General features: G+C 42.5%; 1 protein-coding gene across 4 annotated transcripts in view; it reads left to right on the forward strand.

Moving 5' to 3' along the window:
* KIAA0319L (KIAA0319 like) overlaps nt 1–21,090 on the forward strand; it is a 141,831-nt gene that overhangs the window by 29,606 nt on the left and 91,135 nt on the right. For 2 of the 4 annotated variants that reach the window (XM_068269102.1, XM_068269104.1), the window contains 2 exons: nt 2,869–3,021; nt 17,432–17,598. In XM_068269102.1, the coding sequence (XP_068125203.1) occupies nt 17,457–17,598 (142 nt within the window). In that variant the 5' untranslated portion in view covers nt 2,869–3,021; nt 17,432–17,456. Of the gene's footprint in view, nt 1–2,868; nt 3,022–15,212; nt 15,301–17,431; nt 17,599–21,090 lie in introns of all 4 variants that reach the window. The other 2 variants (XM_068269103.1, XM_068269105.1) reach the window with 2 other exon arrangements.

Below are 21,090 nucleotides of genomic sequence, written 5' to 3' on the forward strand. Positions count from 1 at the left end.
GAACTTACATGGGGCTTCTAATGGTCATCCACAGATGCCCTGTACCCACCCAGCCACTCGCCGATGCTCTGGTCTCTGCTGCATGTTCAATCCTGAAATTTGCCACTGTGCCTGCACGGGCTCCTCCTGCTGACGTCACAGGAGCGTATTGCGCAGGTGCAGTACGGCATGCGCCTGCGCAGTATGCTCCCGGGGATGTCAGCGGGAGCAAACAAAAGGCTGTGCAGATGCAGTGATTTTACGATTCGGGAGGTAACTGGCGGCGGGGACCCGGAGCATTGGCTAGTGGCTGCGCGGGCACAGGGCGTCTGCGGGGGACCATTAGAAGCCCCAGGTAAGTTCCCCTTTGCCCCATACAGTATTCCTTTCAGTGCCATTTCTGCCTATTTTTTTCCACTTGTCATAGCACTTCATTTTTGCACCAGTGTTTTGGACTTTACATGATCCAGTCATGCCAACAGTGATATTTCCTCACTTCTCCAGTAACATCCCACGTATGCTTAGTTGCTAAAGCTGCATAATGGCAACACATGCAAACGCAACAGAACTAAGCATTAGTTCCAGTGAGTAGATGAGAGCAGAGCAGTGTGGAGATTGAACAACAAATCTGCTAAATTCTGTTTGCATCTACAGTGACCTCAGATAATCTCCCCAAAGTGGTTAAAATACAAACCAAAACTGATACCCCTGCAAGTACTTTGGCACAGGGAGAGACAAGATGGAGGCCCTCAAGAGACAATATGTCTCATATAGACAGGGCTATGAAGTAGCTCTCACCATTTACAGACCATTTACAGGTTTTGTTTTATATAATTGATTATCTTTGGAGCACCCAGGTGCTCAGTTTCCTTTAAATAGTAATTTTGGCAAAATAACTGTTCCTATGTAGCAGGAACCTTCTCCTTCGCTAAAGTCTGGTACAAACGTTCAATTATGTTTGGCCAATCACTGACCAGTTTTACCACCTCCATGTAGTGTGAGGGTCAACAGATATTGAATACTATGAGCAAATTGTGTAGGGAAACCCTCATACTACATGGAGGTGGTAAAATTGGTCATTGATTGGCTAATCATAATTGAAAATGTGTAATAGGCTTAAGTCTTGTGTTTGCAAGTCTGTTCTTGCACCTTGTTCTTTCAAGTGTACTGTATTAGCCTTTCAGCCTTAATTTGTTTTTTTTCTCATTTTCTCTTTGCTTAACCCATTCGCGTTCCTTCGTTTTCACTTGAGAAATGTTCACTTCCTATTCATTAGCCTATAACTTTATCACTACTTATCACAATGAACTGATCTATATCTTGTTTTTTCCGCCACCAATTAGGCTTTCTTTGGGGGGTACATTTTGCTAAGAGCCACTTTACTGTAAATGCATCTTAACAGGAAGAATAAGAAAAAAACTGAAAAAATTCATTATTTCTCAGTTTTCAGCCATTATAGCTTTAAAATAATACATGCCTCCATAATTAAAACTCACGTATTGTATTTGCCCATATGTCCCGGTTATTACACCATTCAAATTATATCCCAATCACAATGTATGGCGACAATATTTTATTTGGAAATAAAGGTGCATTTTTTCCGTTTTGCATCTATCACTATTTACAAGTTTAAAATAAAAAAAATATAGAAATATTTCATCTTTACATTGATATTTAAAAAGTTTAGACCCTTAGGTAAATATTTACATGTTTGTTTTTTTTTATTGTAATGTTTTTTGTTTTTTATATTAAACATTGTATTTGGGTAGTTTTGGGAGGGTGGGATGTAAACAAGAGATTTATAATGTAAATGTGTGTTTGAATTTTATTTTTTTTTTACTTTTAGTTGTAGTTTTACTTTTTGGCCACAAGATGGCGGCCATGAGTTTGTTCACATGACGTCACTCTAAGCATAACATACGCTTAGAGGGACGCATGGGGGACGCTACAGCCAGAAAAAGCGCAGCTTCCGAGAGAAGCTGTCACTTTTTCAGCGGTGGAGAGGAATCCGTGATCGGGCACCATGGCCCGATTCACTGATTGCCTGGCTAACGAACTGCGCGATCGGCCGCGGGAGCGCGCATGGTTCCTGGACGTAGAAACTACGTCCAGGAACTAAAACACGTTAAAGACGAACTGTCGCGAAAATCTTAACATTTAAAACGCATACAAATATGAAGTATGTTTCTTCCAGAGTAAAATGAGCCATAAATTACTTCTCTCCTATGTTGCTGGCATTTACAGGAAGTAGTAGAAATCTGACATTACCGGTTTTGGGCTAGTCCATCTCTCCATAGGGGATTCTCAGCACGGCCTTCATTCTTTATAAAGACACTCCCTGAAAATGATTTATACAAAGATGCTTACCAGCCTCCCTGCTCACTGTATACTTTTTTTGGCAGTTGGACAAAGCGACTCCCATTCACTTAGTATATTTTAAAAATAAAGAAATCCCTGTGAACCCCATGAGGAGATGAGCTAGTCCAAAACCTGTCGGTTCCATCCGATTTCTACTACCTACTGTAAGTGACAGCAACATAGGAGAAAAGTAATTTATGGCTCATTTTACTCTGGAAGAAAAGTACTTCTTAATTGTATATGTGTGTATATAAGATATTGTATATGTGTGTATATAAAATATATTTTAAGATTTTCACCACAGATGTCCTTTAAGTCACAGAGCTGTAAATCTCACCAAAAAGGTTGCCATTTGATAGTTTTATATTTACAATCTTTTCAGTAACTTGGTCAGCTCTACAAAAAATTGATTCATATGTAGCTATTGTTCGCTTACTTCCAAGGCATATTGAAAGAAATCGGTGTGACAATTTGGAAAATTTCCATTCATTTTGAAGAAATGTTTGTAAAATGTACCTGTTAAATTTACAGGCTTGCACTCCCTCTGTGGCGTCTGTCACAATCTCCCAGGGGCTCATATGTTACATTACATAACAGCAGCCGAAAAAGGAAGATGGATGCAAGCAGAGCCAATGGGAAATGAAGATGAACACCAAAGAGGAAGTGTGGACCCCAATGTGAAAGGTACATTATCCCTGTATGCTTCCCTGCACACAGCTCTACAAGAAAGGAGAGCAGTAGAGGAGTGGAGCAGTAAAGGAGAGAGCGGTCATATAGTCTGGTATTTTTTTACATAAAGCAAGCATGTGCTCAATGAAAAATGTAAATTTAAATTAATTAGTGGGATAAAGCACTTGGTACAAAACCACTTACTGCTGCTTCTTGCCTTCAGGATGCCTTATATTACCTGTTCTGCCTTCATTTTTCTTCACATTGTCCTTGAACTTCTGTGGCTGTGAATAAGAGCATTTGTACTGGGAAAGTTCCGAACTGCACATGCCCAGTTGACAGAAGCACCCATGCACATCACCTTTCTGTCGTGTACAAGTGCTTCCTATTACTGGGCTTCAATTGAGCAATTCGAAATTTGAGCAAGCCCAGTGTCTATAAACACTTGTACAGCCATGGGTGCTTCCTGTGTTGTGTCTGATTGCGCTGCCTGTTAATTTGCGCTGCCCCGCATGCGCAGTAGGAGACTGTGTGGCCACATTTCCTATTTCATTATGCTGCTGGTGGTAAAATACTTAATATCTCAGCTTCCACACATCCTACACAACACGAGAAAGGTTTCTGTAATCTATCTCCTGAGCCAGCGGGGCTCGGGGCTGCAATTTGGCATAGAGGTCGTTCAGGGGGTCCCCTCCCTACCCTGAAAAGTTAGGGAATGTAGGATGTGTGGAAGCGGAGATATTTAGTATTTTACCACCAGCAGCATAATTAACTTCACACTGAGCATGCGTGCTACTCAGTGTGGAGGGGAGCTTCCGGGCAGCACAATCAGACAATACACCAGCCAACAGTATTCGACTGCAAGGGCAGTCAAATAAAAAAAAAATTGCAGAACGGGACAGATCCTGAAGGCAATAAACAGCAGGTTTTGTACTTAATGCTTTATCTCACAAATTACTGAGTCTATTTCAGGTATCCTTTCCTTTTTAAGCTGTAGCCATTACACTGACCTGATCCTTATTCAGAATACTCTTCCACCGTTATTACCAACATAGGGCAAAAGATATTCTATTTTATTTCCATATATAGGGCAAACAATATTCTATTTTATTTCCAGTATAATTACGGTAGTAGAATTTATAAAACCATTGTAATGATCCTGTCAGTTCATTAAACTGAATGGAGAACAACTTGGAAGCTATAGGTACCTTAACCTATTGAAGGATATTTTTTTATGTGCATTTCTATTTTTCCTTAAGAAACACACCGTGCAATTACCTTTATGCGGTGTTGTATTTTTTCCATGACCTGGCAAATATTTGTGTCAGAGCAGCACCTAATCTGCCTGTGCTTGGCTGTGTGCAGTGCTTTGCTTGGACAGCTCCTTTCATCACCTGTTAACTAATGTCCAGTGAGTTGTAACTGAGCCTGCAGTGGCCTGACTGCACCAGGACATGTGATTGTTTTGTATGGTAAACTGCAAAATGGTGTCATAACCTGATTTTGTTGATTATTACAGTAAAACGCCCATTATCTGACACTGATGGGGATTGGCTGATGGCCTAGCTAAAAAATAGTACTATACTCCACACTGTATAGTTACCCTAAACTCTGTATTGACATTTTAATACAATAATTAAAAACAAATTAAGACAAAGGGCAGACTTAACTTAAAGTAACAGGTTAATTACTGTGTAAAGAAGTGTAAAACTAGATTTAGGCACCCTGCAAGGCCAGGATTTTTTTCTGGTTGCTTAAGACTTCTGGTTAACGGATTCTGGAGAACGGGGGTTTTACTGTATATAGAAAATAAGTAGTAGTAATCAGCACTGCTGAGACACTAATTACCCCAGCTTAGAATATGTGTTTCCTGCAAAACAAGTACTATTGGTGGTACGTGAGGACAGTGTTGGGAAGCCATAGTGTAGAAAACAAAGACCATAACCAGGGTTATGGGATATGGAGAGGTGCGCAAGGAAACGGTGAAAAATTCAGAAGCCCTACAATGATGTCCATTCACATTGCAACTCTACCTGCAACCTGTCCCCTTTGGTGTTGTCCCTCCCAGGTCATGCAGTTTGCATACTTTTGCAGTTTGATGAAATTAGATGAAATGCGCAATGAGGTAGGGAATCTTTCCCTTGGGGGGGGGCAGGGATGGTGGCCAGATTTAGGGGGGCTGTCTGCGTCTCTCTAACCCCCTTACCCCTGGGTGCATTTGCTGCGCTTCTAGGCAACAAGTGTGCTTGGGGCGCTGCTAGTGCTGCTCTAGTCTCGGCTCCCGTGTTTGACATGCATACTGTTTTGTGTGGGCTAACTCCTGCAGATTGTAGCAGTACAGTTAGTTTAGGTCCTGCATATTAAGCGGGAAGTGCTTTAATTGGCCCATTTCCAAGCTCCATACAGTATGCATTAAATTTACACACAATCTGGAATTATTAGCACCTTATTGACCTGCTCTGTTTATTACTATTTTAGCTAATTATTTTCAGTGCTGGTAGATGTGGTGTATATACAGTGGGTGGTGGGTTAGTGTGGATTTATTTTATTACTGGCTACTGCATGCTGTATTCAGTTGTTTTACTCATAGGTGCCTGAGGTTAATGCTGTATCAGTAATTTATGGATGGAGGTAACGTAATGTGTGGTGGGTGTTTTATGCCCTTAGCTCCTCTGTAGTCTCTGCCTGTCCTCTGCATTCTTGGAGTTTGTGCAATGTGTGCATGTGCAAGCACAGTCTCATCTGGCAACCTCTCAACTTTTAGGCCTCTTTCACAGTAGGACGTTGTGTTTTGATGCGACGATAGTCGCAACGCAAATTACAACACAATGCCCCCAAAAAGTCGCAACGCAACTTAATGCCCCGTTATGGTCGCATACAGTAGAGCATACAGGCAATGAAAAGTATGTTTCCAAGTCTTTATTGAGCATGTGCAAACAGTCCAAAGCAGCTAACAACATGTATAACACACTGCATGCAGTACTTTCACTTAACGTGCACTGTGAATGGGGCATTGATTTTTCATTGCAGTGAGTTATTCTGCATTAACCACTTCCCGACCGCCGTATTGACAATTGACGGCCGGGAAAGTGGACCCCGCAAGGACCGCCGTATAGACAAATGGCGGAGGTCCTGGTAGGGGCATGGGCGGAGCGATCGCGTCATCTGTGACGCGATCCTCCGCCGCCGCCTGGCTTCGCTCACCCGCCGCAACATCCCACCGGCCATACGGAAGCGCCGGTGGGTTGTTAACCCGACGATCGCCGCATACAAAGTGTATAATACACTTTGTAATGTTTACAAAGTGTATTATACAGGCTGCCTCCTGCCCTGGTGGTCCCAGTGTCCGAGGGACCACCAGGGCAGGCTGCAGCCACCCTAGTCTGCACCAAGCACACTGATTTCCCCCCCCCCCCCCCTGCCCCAGATCGCCCACAGCACCCATCAGACCCCCCCCCCTGCCCACCCCCCAGACCCCTGTTTGCACCCAATCACCCCCCTAATCACCCATCAACCACTCCCTGTCACTATCTGTCAACGCTATTTTTTTTTATCCCCCCCTGCCCCCTGCTTCCTCCTGATCACCCCCCTCCCCATGTACTGTATGCATCTAACCCCCTGATCACCTGTCAATCACCCCCTGTCACTGCCACCCATCAATCAGCCCCTAACCTGCCCCTTGCGGGCAAACTGATCACCCACCCACACCAATAGATCGCCCGCAGATCCGAGATCAGATCACCACCCAAGCGCAGTGTTTACATCTCTTCTCTCCTCTAAACACCCACTAATTACCCATCAATCACCCCCTCTCACCACCTGTCACTGTTACCCATCAGATCAGACCCTAATCTGCCCCTTGCGGGCACCCAATCACCCGCCTACACGCTCAGATTGCCCTCAGACCCCCCCTTATCAATTCGCCAGTGCAATATTTACATCTGTTCTCCCCTGTAATAACCCACTGATTACCTGTCAATCACCTATCAATCACCCATCAATCACCCCCTGTCACTGCCACCCATCAATCACCCCCTGTCACTGCCACCCATCAATCACCCGCTGTCACTGCCACCCATCAATTGCGGGCAATCTGATCACCCACCCACACCAATAGATCGCCCGCAGATCCGACGTCCGATCACCTCCCAAGTACAGTGTTTACATCTGTTCTCTACCCTAAACACCCACTAATTACCCATCAATCACCCCCTGTCACTGCTACCTATCAGATTAGACCCCTATCTGCCCCTAGGGCACTCAATCACCCGCCCACACCCTCAGAATGCCCTCAGACCCCAGCCCTGATCACCTCGCCAGTGCATTGCTTGCATCTATTCCCCCCTCTAATCACACCTTGAGACACCCATCAATCACCTCCTGTCACCCCCTAGCACACCTACCCATCAGATCAGGCACTAATTTTCCCCGTGTGGGCTCCTGATCACTCGGCCCAACCCTCAGATCCCCCTCAGACCCCCTTCCGATCACCTCCCCAGTGCATTGATTGCATCTATTTTCCCCTCTAACCACCCCCTGAGACCCCCATCAATCACCTCCTGTCACCCCACCCCTAGCACTCCTATCCATCAGATCAGGCCCAATACAACCTGTCATCTAAAAGGCCACCCTGCTTATGACCGGTTCCACAAAATTCGCCCCCTCATAGACCACCTGTCATCAAAATTTGCAGATGCTTATACCCCTGAACAGTCATTTTGAGACTTTTGGTTTCCAGACTACTCACGGTTTTGGGCCCGTAAAATGCCAGGGCGGTATAGGAACCCCACAAGTGACCCCATTTTAGAAAAAAAGACACCCCAAGGTATTCTGTTAGGTGTATGACGAGTTCATAGAAGATTTTATTTTTTGCCAAAAGTTAGTGGAAATTGATTTTTATTGGTTTTTTTTCACAAAGTGTCATTTTTCACTAACTTGTGACAAAAAATAAAATCTTCTATGAACTCACCATAATCCTAATGGAGTACCTTGGGGTGTCTTCTTTCTAAAATGGGGTCACTTGTGGGGTTCCTATACTGCCCTGGCATTTTAGGGGCCCTAAACCGCGAGGAGTAGTCTAGAAAACAAATGCCTCAAAATGACCTGTGAATAGGACGTTGGGCCCCTTAGCGCACCTAGGCTGCAAAAAAGTGTCACACATATGGTACCGCCGTACTCAGGAAAAGTAGTATAATGTGTTTTGGGGTGTATTTTTACACATACCCATGCTGGGTGGGAGAAATTTCTATGTAAATGGACAATTGTGTGTAAAAAAAAAACCAAACCATTGTCATTTACAGAGATATTTCTCCCACTTAGCATGGGTATGTGTAAAAATACACCCCAAAACACATTATACTACTTCTCCTGAGTACGGCGGTACCACATGATTGGCACTTTTTTGCAGCCTAACTGCGCTAAGGGGCCCAAAGTCCAATGAGTACCTTTAGGATTTCACAGGTCATTTTGCGACATTTGGTTTCAAGACTACTCCTCACGGTTTAGGGCCCCTAAAATGCCAGGGCAGTATAGGAACCCCACAAATGACCCCATTCTAGAAAGAAGACACCCAAACGTATTCCGTTAGGAGTATGGTGAGTTCATAGAAGATTTTATTTTTTGTCACAAGTTAGCGGAAAATGACACTTTGTGAAAAAAAACAATTAAAATCAATTTCCGCTAACTTGTGACAAAAAAAATAAAAACTTCTATGAACTCACCATACTCCTAACGGAATACCTTGGTGTGTCTTCTTTCTAAAATGGGGTCATTAGTGGGGTTCCTATACTGCCCTGGCATTTTAGGGGCCCTAAACCGTGAGGAGTAGTCTTGAAACAAAAATGGCCTGTGAAATCCTAAAGGTACTCATTGGACTTTGGGCTCCTTAGCGCAGTTAGGGTGCAAAAAAGTGCCACACATGTGGTATCGCCGTACTCGGGAGAAGTAGTATAATGTGTTTTGGGGTGTATTTTTACACATACCCATGCTGGGTGGGAGAAATACCTCTGTAAATGACAATCTTTTGATTTTTTTACACACAATTGTCCATTTACAGAGTTATTTCTCCCACCCAGCATGGGTATGTGTAAAAATACACCCCAAAACACATTATACTACTTCTCCTGAGTACGGCGATACCACATGTGTGGCACTTTTTTGCACCCTAACTGCGCTAAGGGGCCCAAAGTCCAATGAGTACCTTTAGGATTTCACAGGTCATTTTTGTTTCAAGACTACGCCTCACGGTTTAGGGCCCCTAAAATGCCAGGACGGTATAGGAACCCCACAAATGACTCCATTTTAGAAAGAAGACACCCCAAGGTATTCTGTTAGTAGTACGGTGAGTTCATAGAAGATTTTATTTTTTGTCACAAGTTAGCGGAAATTGATTTTTATTGTTTTTTTTTCACAAAGTGTCATTTTCCGCTAACTTGTGACAAAAATAAATCTTCTATGAACTCACTGTACTACTAACGGAATACCTTGGGGTGTCTTCTTTCTAAAATGGGGTCATTTGTGGGGTTCCTATACTGTCCTGGCATTTTAGGGGCCCTAAACCGTGAGGAGTAGTCTTGAAACGAAATTTCTCAAAATGACCTGTGAAATCCTAAAGGTACTCATTGGACTTTGGGCCCCTTAGCGCAGTTAGGGTGCAAAAAAAGTGCCACACATGTGGTATCGCCGTACTCGGGAGAAGTAGTATAATGTGTTTTGGGGTGTATTTGTACACATACCCATGCTGAGTGGGAGAAAGATCTCTGTAAATAGACAATTGTGTGTAAAAAATTTTAAAAAATTGTCATTTACAGAGATATTTCTTCCACCCAGCATGGGTATGTGTAAAAATACACCCCAAAACACATTATACTACTTCTCCTGAGTACGGCAATACCACATGTGTGGCACTTTTTTGCAGCCTAACTGCGCTAAGGGGCCCAAAGTCCAATGAGCACCTTTAGGCTTTACAGGGGTGCTTACAAATTAGCACCCCCAAAAATGCGAGGACAGTAAACACACCCCACAAATGACCCCATTTTGGAAAGTAGACACTTCAAGGTATTCAGAGAGGGGCATGGTGAGTCCGTGGCAGATTTCATTGTTTTTTGTCGCAAGTTAGAAGAAATGGAAACTTTTTTTTTTTTGTCACAAAGTGTCATTTTCCGCTTACTTGTGACAAAAATTAATATCTTCTATGAACTCACTATGCCTCTCAGTGAATACTTTGGGATGTCTTCTTTCCAAAATGGGGTCATTTGGGGGGTATTTATACTATCCTGGAATTCTAGCCCCTCATGAAACATGTCAGGTGGTCAGAAAAGTCATAGATGCTTGAAAATGGGAAAATTCACTTTTTGCACCATAGTTTGTAAACGCTATAACTTTTACACAAACCAATAAATATACACTGAATGGGTTTTTTTAAATCAAAAACATGTTTGTCCACATTTTTCGCGCTGCATGTATACAGAAATTTTACTTTGTTTGAAAAATGTCAGCACAGAAAGTTAACAAAATCATTTTTTTGCCAAAATTCATGTCTTTTTTGATGAATATAATAAAAAGTAAAAATCGCAGGAGCAATCAAATAGCACCAAAAGAAAGCTTTATTAGTGACAAGAAAAGGAGCCAAAATTCATTTAGGTGGTAGGTTGTATGAGCGAGCAATAAACCGTGAAAGCTGCAGTGGTCTAAATGGAAAAAAAGTGGCCGGTCCTTAAGGGGGGTAAAACCCACGGTCCTCAAGTGGTTAAAAGTTGTTTTTCACGTGCGACTTAACATCGCACTGTGAAAGAGGCCTGAGTCATCTCTCCAGTGTTCAGGACTTCAGAATTGTGGGTGAATTTGGGCAACGTAGTGCTAGGTGGACTCAGGGTTAGGATCTCATATTAACTGGTGCTTCAGAATCCTTAAAGAGACTCCGTAACAAAAATTGCATCCTGTTTTTTATCATCCTACAAGTTCCAAAAGCTATTCTAATGTGTTCTGTCTTACTGCAGCACTTTGTACTATCACAGTCTCTGTAATAAATCAACTTATCTCTCTCTTGTCAGACTTGTCAGCCTGTGTCTGGAAGGCTGCCAAGTTCTTCAGTGTTGTGGCTCTGCTATGAACTCCCCCTTCCAGGCCCCTCTATGCACACTGCCTGTGTGTTATTTAGATTAGAGCAGCTTCTCTCTCATCTTTTACAAGCTGGATAAATCGTCCTCTGAGCTGGCTGGGCTTTCACATAGTGAGGAATTACAGACAAGGGCAAAGCTGTTTGCAGGAAGAAAAGAGCAGCCTGAAACTTCAGTGCATGAGAGATGCAGGGGGAAAGAAACACACAAATGATCTCTTGAGATTCAAAAGGAAGGGTGTATACAGCCTGCTTGTGTATGGATGTATTTTCTATGTGTGGACATACTGTACATCAACCTACTTCCTGTTTTGGTGGCCATTTTGTTTGTTTATAAACAAACTTTTTAAAACTGTTTTTAACCACTTTTAATGTGGCGGGGAGCGGCGAAATTGTGACAGAGGGTAATAGTAGATGTCCCCTAACGCACTGGTATGTTTACTTTTGTGTGATTTTTAACAATACAGATTCTCTTGAAAATGTAGCTTCTGGTAAACTGCTGCACTGAAGAGGCTACCTTTATCTGGGTCACAGCCTGGATGATGGAAATGCAGTTAAAGCAGCACGTTATGTGCTAGTTATCTAAGTGAGGGAATAGACCATGTTTAGTTTTAAGTTTATGACATTTATGACCCTTCTTCAAGCTCCTGACATTAGTTGTATAATAAGTTAGCAGAGAAGGCTTTAGTGACCTTCTGCAACCAATCATGAGTCACCTTTTATCTGTTTTAAACCATTAAAATCATAAAATATGTTTGGTAGCTGTACCGTATTGAAAGTTAAAGTCCAGTTCAAGGAGTAAAAGCATTCATTCACAAATCACTAGGTGGGGACAGGGCTACATACCAATATACTGCAATATGTAGATATAGGGAGTGTTTCTGATGCTGAAACCAGGAAAAATAATCTAAAATTGGGTTTCCTGATTAATTAACTCAATTCTACTTTGTCAATGGAGTTCCTCTTTAAGTGACCACTGGTCTTCACCTGGGTATCCCACAAAGAGTAATTTGCTGCTATGCCTAGCGTGGTTACCAGGTCGCAATCCCCAGAGCTACCCACACCAGTAATGAGAAGATCCAGGGTGAACCTGGCAATGGGAGGAGAGACATAGATGACTGGCTGAGACTGGACTGATAAATCCAGGAGGACAGGAACAGGTTGTGGACTGTCGTGTCAGACTGTCAGCACAAGGACTGGACTTGTAGACTGGACTGGCAGGATAGGGGCAGGTTTCAGACTGGACTGTCTGGCAGGACAGATATGAGGATAGTAGGTGTAGAGCTGGCAGAAAAGGACAACATGATTGACAGGGCTGAATAAGATAACGGGACTGAATGACAGGACAAGGTGACCAAACTGACTGATAACTCAGGGCAATTGGATCAAAGCTGGGCTCTCGACTGACAGACACGGAAGCGCTAACTGGATTGACTGACAGGGAAACTGAAGCAAGGCTTGGATATGGAATGGCTGGCTAACATATGAAGGTAATTGGCCTCACCGACAGGACTAGGTAACTGGGCTGGTCCAGGATCTAGAAACGGCTTGACAACCCTACACTGGAGCTTAGCAAGCAAACAGCATTGTATACTGTTTAGGCAGGATTTAAATAATTTTTGCCAGGGCTATAGAGATGGTCCCCCACCAGCCCTGTAAACATCCCTAAGTGCTGACCTCATGCCCGTCGCTGGAGAGCAGTAAGAGCTATGTTCCCACCATCCTAGAAGGTGCTGGGAACTGGCATGGGAGGGAGAGGACCGCACTAGTATGGTCTGGTGGCGGACCCAGTGTGAACCGAACTTAAAAGTGCTTGCATACACATCTTTGTGTCGCCCATCAGGATCGAGCTTAATTCTGTGGACCACATTGAATGGTAATGAATGAGCGTATACAGTCATGTAACTTGGTTACAGCTTAGTGATGCAATCTTTTTCTATGGGGAGGGGAGGGAGGACAATGGTGTGGTGCACGACAGAGCAGCTTCCTGGCAGGAGGAGTAGGGAGGGGAACTGTGCGCTCAGGGATTACTCACACTATAGATCCGGTTTATTGGATCTTCACAGTGCGCTTAGGGGACACATGTACAGTATTCATGTAAGAGTCTTGGCTGAGACGACCTTAAAAGGCTGGTTGGTCCAAATTTTTTAGCATTAGAACAAAGATTAACCGTGTATCTTTTGTTTAGTATTTGTTTTTCTTTAGACTTTTTGTACACAATAACATTTTAAACAAATGTTACAGAGCCAAATGCACATTTGCATCTGTGAACTTATTAAAATATTCAAACATCCATAATTGTGTATGGTTTGCATATTGGAAGTATCCCAGTGTTTGCACAGGAAAGAAAGCAGCACACTGGGAATGATGCCAGGTTGTGTAACAGAGTAATCTTTCTCCTTAGTACATAGACACAGGACAAAAGATTATCTGTCTATGTATAGGAAATGCTGTACCAGCAGACAGTGTTACAGACAGTGTTACAGGCTGGTGCTTATTGTACTTTGCTTCATTTATTTATGACAGAACTGTTAAGTCTGCTCACCACATTATTGAAAATGATGCTTGCTTGGCCTTCAAAAGTGCCATAAAAATAGGGTAATTTAATTTTGTAAACCGTATTTGTGTGAAATGTGGTGCTGAGCTAGAGTACGGTTAAGGGCCCTTTCACACTAGAGGGCTTTTTCGGCGTTTTAACGCCACGGCCAAAGTGAGCGTTTTCCAAGGTAAAATGAAAGTCCATAGACTTTCATTTTACCTTTCACATCTAACGCCGCGTTTTGGAGCGTTGCGTTTCAACGCTCCCAGGCGCTTTTTCTGGGCCTACCGCGGCGTTTCTTATTACAATTGATAGTGATGTGTTGGCGTTAAAACGCCTTCAAAAGCCTTCAAAACGCCTGCAGCCAAAATGCAGCGTTTTAGCCTTTTACCGCTGCCTGTAGTGTGAAAGAGCCCTTAGCGAATCACAGCTTTTGCATAATCTCTGTGGATTGGATTTATACACATGCGTATAACTGTATAGTACACAGATCAGCCTCTGGAAAAGACACATCTGAAATATTCCTCTAGAATCTTTGGTATTCCAGTGGCTTTTAAAGGCCTAATGTCAAAACCCTGGGAAAATAAGTGAGGCACTTTCCCCAAAAGGATGCAGCAAGTGATAAATAGCTGACAGAAATCATAATTCTCCGCTGAAAGCTGTTTTTACTGCAGTCTGTGATTTTGTCCCATTGAAATCTGTCAGTGGAATAGGAAGCGATAAGAAAGCTTATGTACAGCAAAGGAACAGCAATGAAAACCAGACAAGGTTACTGCTTACAATGTGGATAGGCTTCAAATAAATCACTTGCAATGATTAGAAATTCATACACAAGCATGTGGCTAATCCAGTCAGACTTCTGACAGATCACCTGATCTGCATGCTTGTTCAGGGTCTATGTAGTATTAAACGCAGAGGATCAGCAGGATAGCCAGGCAATGTGCAGTGTTTAAAAGGAAATAAATACGTCAGCCTCCATAACCCTCTCACTTCAGGTGTCATTTAACCAGTATTTCACTAGTTCTAAGTTATTTGTTTTTGTGCTTCTCTTTATCTTTCATAAATCTTGTAGTTTAATGTTGTCAATGTTATAAAAATATACAATTTTTTATTTGGAGCCAGCAATAATGTTAGGGAGTTATATATTTAAGTATATCAGAGCTGAATTAAATGCAAAAATTGATACTTACCAGGTTTCCTCCAGCAGCATAAGCATGTGTGAGTCCCACGCCATTCTCCCGCGGTCCGCCGTTCAGCTGCAATCAGCCCCGGTCATAGGCTCAGTCGCATCAGTCCGAGCCCATCTGAGTTGACATGATAGTATGTTACCAACAAAGTATAATATGTTGGTGATATACCAGAAGTATTTATAGATCAGTAATAATAAATATGAATTATTTGCAGTTATGGTGACAGTATGCTGTTTGACACATAGACCAGTGGGTCTGCACCATGTCACTGCTGGCAGATGGTAAGGGCTGCACTTTGTCTTTCACCTGATCCCCGCCATTCATAATCTCCAGCCTAAAAACTCTATACTGCTCTCTTCAGGAACGTAGCAAGGTGAACACCGCTCTACTTCACCGATACCCACCACAGTGCTCGACCTGGGCAGCAAGACCACAGTCAGAAGAACAAAGTAAGGAAGGAAGGGTCTGCACTTGTCGGTAGGACGTAAACTTATATTATGGATGTATCCAAAACAACCAGGCAGGCATCAGATAGCTGACATGTTTCGGACTGTCAGTCCTTAATCATAGCTTCATAGTTCTGCTCTCTGTGGCAGAACTTGGCTTTCCACAATCATCCTTGGTGATAAGACAAAAAGCTGAGGAAGGCAAAGAGCAGAAAAAGCCTTGATCTATCCCAGAGAGCAGAGAGAGTGAAGGTGTGCTGCAGTGAGAATCTGAACAAGTCAGTGCTGCCTCGAACCATTTCCGGCAATGATCTACCGTGGTTTCTGATCTCTTCATGCAGTTAATACGTGGCCCTCCGTCTCCATCAGATTCACAGGTGGGTCCCGCAATCTCTTTAGAAGTCATAGGCTAGGTTACTGGCTGGATGGTGTAATGGTTAAGGGCTCTGCCTCTGACACAGGAGACCAGGGTTCGAATCTCGGCTCTGCCTGTTCAGTAAGCCAGCACATATTCAGTAGGAGACATTAGGCAAGTCTCCCTAACACTGCTACTGCCTATAGAGCGCGTCCTAGTGGCTGCAGCTCTGGCGCTTTGAGTCCGCCAGGAGAAAAGCGCGATATAAATGTTATGTCTTGTCTTGTCTACTGCCAAAAATTCCAGTATCCTCCAAGGTCTCTGTCGGCAATCGCAGGTGATCCAATCTCTACCATCAGTCACAAGTGGCCCCAGTCTCTGCTATCAGACACAAGTGGCCCAGGGTTTCTGCCCGCAATCCCATTTGCAGTCACTGGTGGCCATCCAAACAGTGACAGCATTTCAGCAATCACAGCTGGTAAACAACCTTTGCCAGCCTCTCCCACTATCTATATTGAAATAGACTGGGGGAAGGAAACATTGAGTAGCAGAGGTTTGGGGGCATCTTTGACTTGCAAATCCTGCCTAGGGTTGGGCTAATTGGCATATTGGTCTTTTTGTTTTGTTGATCACTGCTTACCATTTATTTTTTTTAATGTCTTCCTCCATCAGAGTAAATTTACAGTTCAAACTAGGCATCTAGTTTGAAAACAATCCTGTTAAACACAAGACCTGTAGCTTTGGCAGTTTATGTGAAAGCAATGAAAATAATAGAATATCCTGTTAGACTTGAGCTTGTTCTGTGTGATGTGTTCACATGGGACTCACTCTATAATAACCAGCTGTTACTTTCTCGAATGATGCAAGACACATGATGTCTTCTAGTAGGTAATTATTAACTCCTGGGTGTCCAGAGAAATTCAAAGTTCTAGCCTTAATGTTTGATGGTTTATGGGAAGTCTAAACTGAGAGAAATATGAAGTCTGCCTTTTTTAATCATAATTTAAAAACTGTAGTTGCTTGGGGGTGATTGCACTGCACTGGCTGCTATAGTTTGAGATGCAAAATGCACAATAAATGTATTTCTTTCCTGTGTCGCTGTCACTTTTGACAGTTCTGACAGATTTTGTACTAGTCCATCTCCTCATGGGGGATGGGGTTTTTTTTTGGGGGGGGAAGGGTAATTTTCAAAAGCACTTAGAGCCTATATCCACTGGGAGCCCCAGCCCTTTCAGATTCAGCTGCAACTGCTGTTCTGCTGCATGACCGCAGCCCGAACCAGCTATTCGGCTGCATGCTGCATAAATCTGCAGCATGCTGTCCAGATTTGCACTAAAGCAGTTGCTCAGTCACACAGCCAAAATAGTGTCCAAACAGGTAGAGAGGCTGGCCAGCATCTGTGTATAGATTCTTTCCAGGGATTGCTTTTGTTAATAAAGGAAATACACAGGGGTGCACTACTAACTAAAACCTCTGTGATCTGGCAGATTTGTATTATCTATTGTGACAGTGACATATGAACAATTAATTTAGAATGCATTTTGCACTGGAACAAATGTACATAGTTTTACAGGTTTGTTTTGCAATAGTGGTCCTCTAAGATTATATTAAAGGCAGAAGATCATCATGATGATATCCCATTGCCTAGCATGTTAAGGGAACAGTTTGATTACCATATAAATTATGTGTCATGGAATTTCTTTTATTGCTATTAAATATTTTCATTACCATGTTTATATTAATGTAGCTGCATGTCTTTTTATGTTTCTTGTGTTTCAGACACCGCGCTTTAGACAGAAACACAATGAAGGCATACCTCAAAGAAGTGCGGTCCTCTGACTGTGTGCTGACATTGAGACGCCCCACGGGGAGGCAGGTGACCTGCACTGTAACACTGCACCTGTTCTGCTCACTGACATGCCTGAGTGTTCTTTTCTGCAGCACAGGTAACACTCTTACCTATCCATGCCATCCTTCAAGAGCGTTCGCAATGGCATAAAGAATGAATTGTGTACAAACTCTGCCGACTGCAATTACTGTTTATATTTTCTGTGACTAAATGCTTAAATTCTAGAACTGCTGTACATTATGTGTAAAATATAAAGTTAAATAAAGAAGTAACAGCTGGTAGATGGATGTTAAATGCCTTTTATTTATGAAGGCAAGTCTATTGTTCTCCAGCATTGTGACCGATTTATTCCACTCTACAGGTCAATGAGCAGTGACCATAAATTAAGTGTAAGCTTTAGCACGCCAACAAAATGGCTCTCATGTTCATCTGCTTACACTGAACAGAAAAATAGCTGTGGTTATTATAAATGTGCAGCTACACATTGTACATGAACTTATTCTTTGGGCTGCATCATCAGTGCAGCTTGATTACGAATATAAAACATGCAGATTAATAGTTTGCTACAATCTTGCCATTCACTTAAAAAAATCTACCTGATATTTCATACATATGTCATTACTAAAACAGTCATTATGTTAGTGAATGTCATTTACTGAGAGGGCCATCTGGAAAGTTTTAAAGGATACAAGTGACGTGTGACATGAGATAGACATGGGTATGTACAGTGCCAAGCACACTAATAACTATGCTGTGTTTCCATTTTTCTTTCTCTGCCTGAAAAAGTTAAATATCAGGTATGTAAGTGGCAGACTCAGTCTTGACTCAGACAGGAAGTGACTACAGTGTGACCCTCACTGATAAGAAATTCCAACTATAAAACACTTTCCTAACAGAAAATGGCTTCTAAGAGCAGGAAAGAGATAAAAGGGGTCAATTGTTCACAAATTTTAGCTCTGGCATACTTTAATGAATGTGTCATTGAGCAAAACAATAAAACAGTTAAAACTTAAAGTAGATTTACACATAAAATAACTGTTTAATATCTTAAAAAGTCCTTTTTAGTAGAAAGAAGATAGATACAACCATTTATTTAATTAGATTATTTTCGCTTCTGGTATCCTTTAAAGAAGTTTTCAATTTCTCAACTGAGCAAACCTTTTATTTATTTTAGACACACTGCATATTCTGATTACTTCTCCACATAATCACCTCCTTTATTTGTGCATTTATTATATCATTTTACAAGGTTTTCATTCCCTTTTAAAAAATTAGGTTAGCCTGACCAATGCAATTTAAATTACACGGAAAGAATACTTTGTGTGGCAGATAAAAACAAATGACTATTACTTTCTTGGTATGAGAAACTGACTGGGGGAGGGGTTCATGTTAATACTGCTGAACAAACCCTTACTGGTGTTCTGCAGCCATGTGACAAGCGGTGCAGGGAGAGAAGTAGTAAACCTGACAGATGCAAATTAAATTACACAGAAAGAACAATGTGTTGCAGATAAAAGCAAACCATTGTTTCTTTCAGAATGACCCTCATATTATCTTCTGATTTAAAGTAAACCAGAGACGGTAATATAGAAAGATTTGAGACTTACCCGGTGCTTCCTCCAGCCCCAATTAGCACGTGTAAGTCCCTCGCTGCCCTCCCGCGGTCTGCCGTTCAGCCCCCATAATTGGTTCAGTTGCCTCAGTCGGGGCCTTCTGCGCATGCACAAGAGGTCCATGCATGTGCAGAAGACCCCGACTGACCTGACTGAACCAGTTACCGGGGTTGATCGTGGCTGAACGGCAAATTGCCAGAGGACGGCGAGGGACTCGCTCATGCTTTTGGGGCTAGAGGAAGCCCCCGGGTAAGTATCAAATCTTTTTATATTACCATCTCTGGTACACTTTAACTCTGCAGCTGGTATAACCCTTTTAGGAAACCTGTAAACTATGTCAACAGTATATGGTTTGGTGTAAAGAATCCAAGAATTGGTCTCTGTGGGTTTTTTTTTTTTTGTTTTGTTTTTTTAGTTTTTTTGTTTTATATTTCTGCCCAAAGCAAGAGCATTTTGCATCCCTTCGCAGTCTGACTGAGTCACTAGGTTTGCTACTAATGACATGTTTATGTTCAGACCCATGATAGCTGCAAGCTATTTATATGTATAATAGCTTGCATGTTTGTATATTACAGCTTGTTAAAATACTTGAACAGTACAGAGATTTGATGAGAATTGTTTTTGTTTTGCTTTGGGGAAGTGCTGGTAACCTTCAATCACCAAAGTTTTGAATCACATGGGTAGTGAAAGAACGCATTTGTTTATAAGCGCTTTCATTTGCTGCGCATGCACGGTTTGAAACTTGCATATGTGCTGCATATGTGCATTTTTTTTAATCGCTTGTCCCCACTGGGGGGAACTTCCAGGAGGCTAATCAGTGGAGGAAGCCAGTTGAATACAAAGGGAATGTGAGGGACCCTGAAGACAACTAACAGCATGAGGAGTCTCAGGATTGGGTAATCTAGCCCACCATGGGTGTAATTCAGTAGTTTTTCCTCCCACTTCAAAAGTACTTTAATAGTGATTTCCCTGCTGCAGACTAGCACTTGCTGCTTGCTTACCCCTCCAATGGCTTCTGTGAGGGATAGTTTCCTTCCCTCTACGGCTACCTTTGTAACTGCAGAGGGCTGCTGCAAGGTGATGCGGGAGTGACTGCAAGTGTGTAGCTAGGAAACCAGTGACAAACAACTGCTGCACAAGTTACATTAAATCTATACAAAATGTATTTAATGGATTTTAAAGCTCTAGAATGGATTGTTAGAGCGATATATAAACTGAATAAATTAGTTATGGAAAGAGTAATAAATCTGTGTACAGCCACAACTGCAGTTTGATAATCCTCTTTGTAACGCACATAGCAGAACAGTATTATGGGTAAATAGACCTGAGCTCATCTACTACTTTAATTAGGAACCGCATTTAAAGGGTTAGCTGTTTCCAGCAGTGAAGTACCTCTGAACTTCCAGGCACACACTTCTTGTCGCCTCACATCACCATCCTTGACATATAAAGTGTAATCAGGTCAGAGCCGCCCCCAAGGAGGGGGAGGAGTGGTAGAATTCCCTGCTATGTAGACTGCAGAGTCTAATAGGTAGTGACAGAGTGATGGTGCTTAGTAAAGCTGCGGTGATGTCAATATTGCAGCCTCTCAGGTCATTCTCAGTCTTTGTTGGCCAGTGCTTCAAAACACCAGCCAGAATTGGATTCAGACTAAGCTTGCCCATCTACTGCTGGTAGCACTACATTGTAGAAGAGGGATTTATGACTGTATTTCCAATATAAATACCGTGTTGCCCAAAAATTCGGACAGTGTCTTACATTAATTTTTGCTATAAATGTTGTGCTAGGGCTTATTTTCAGTCGATTTCTTTTATTTCTGTGAACACACACGTTCCTGTGCTGTGTGTCATCCTGCCTTCCCCACTGTGCCACCTCTTCCTCTGTTGGATCCACCTCTTGTGTGTCTGTGTCCCCCTTGTACCTTTTGTGTTGTCCTGGTGTCCCCCTCTGTACCTGAGTCCTCCTCTATTCCCTAA

This window comes from Hyperolius riggenbachi, chromosome 2, assembly GCF_040937935.1.
Source record: "Hyperolius riggenbachi isolate aHypRig1 chromosome 2, aHypRig1.pri, whole genome shotgun sequence".
NCBI lineage: Eukaryota > Metazoa > Chordata > Amphibia > Anura > Hyperoliidae > Hyperolius > Hyperolius riggenbachi.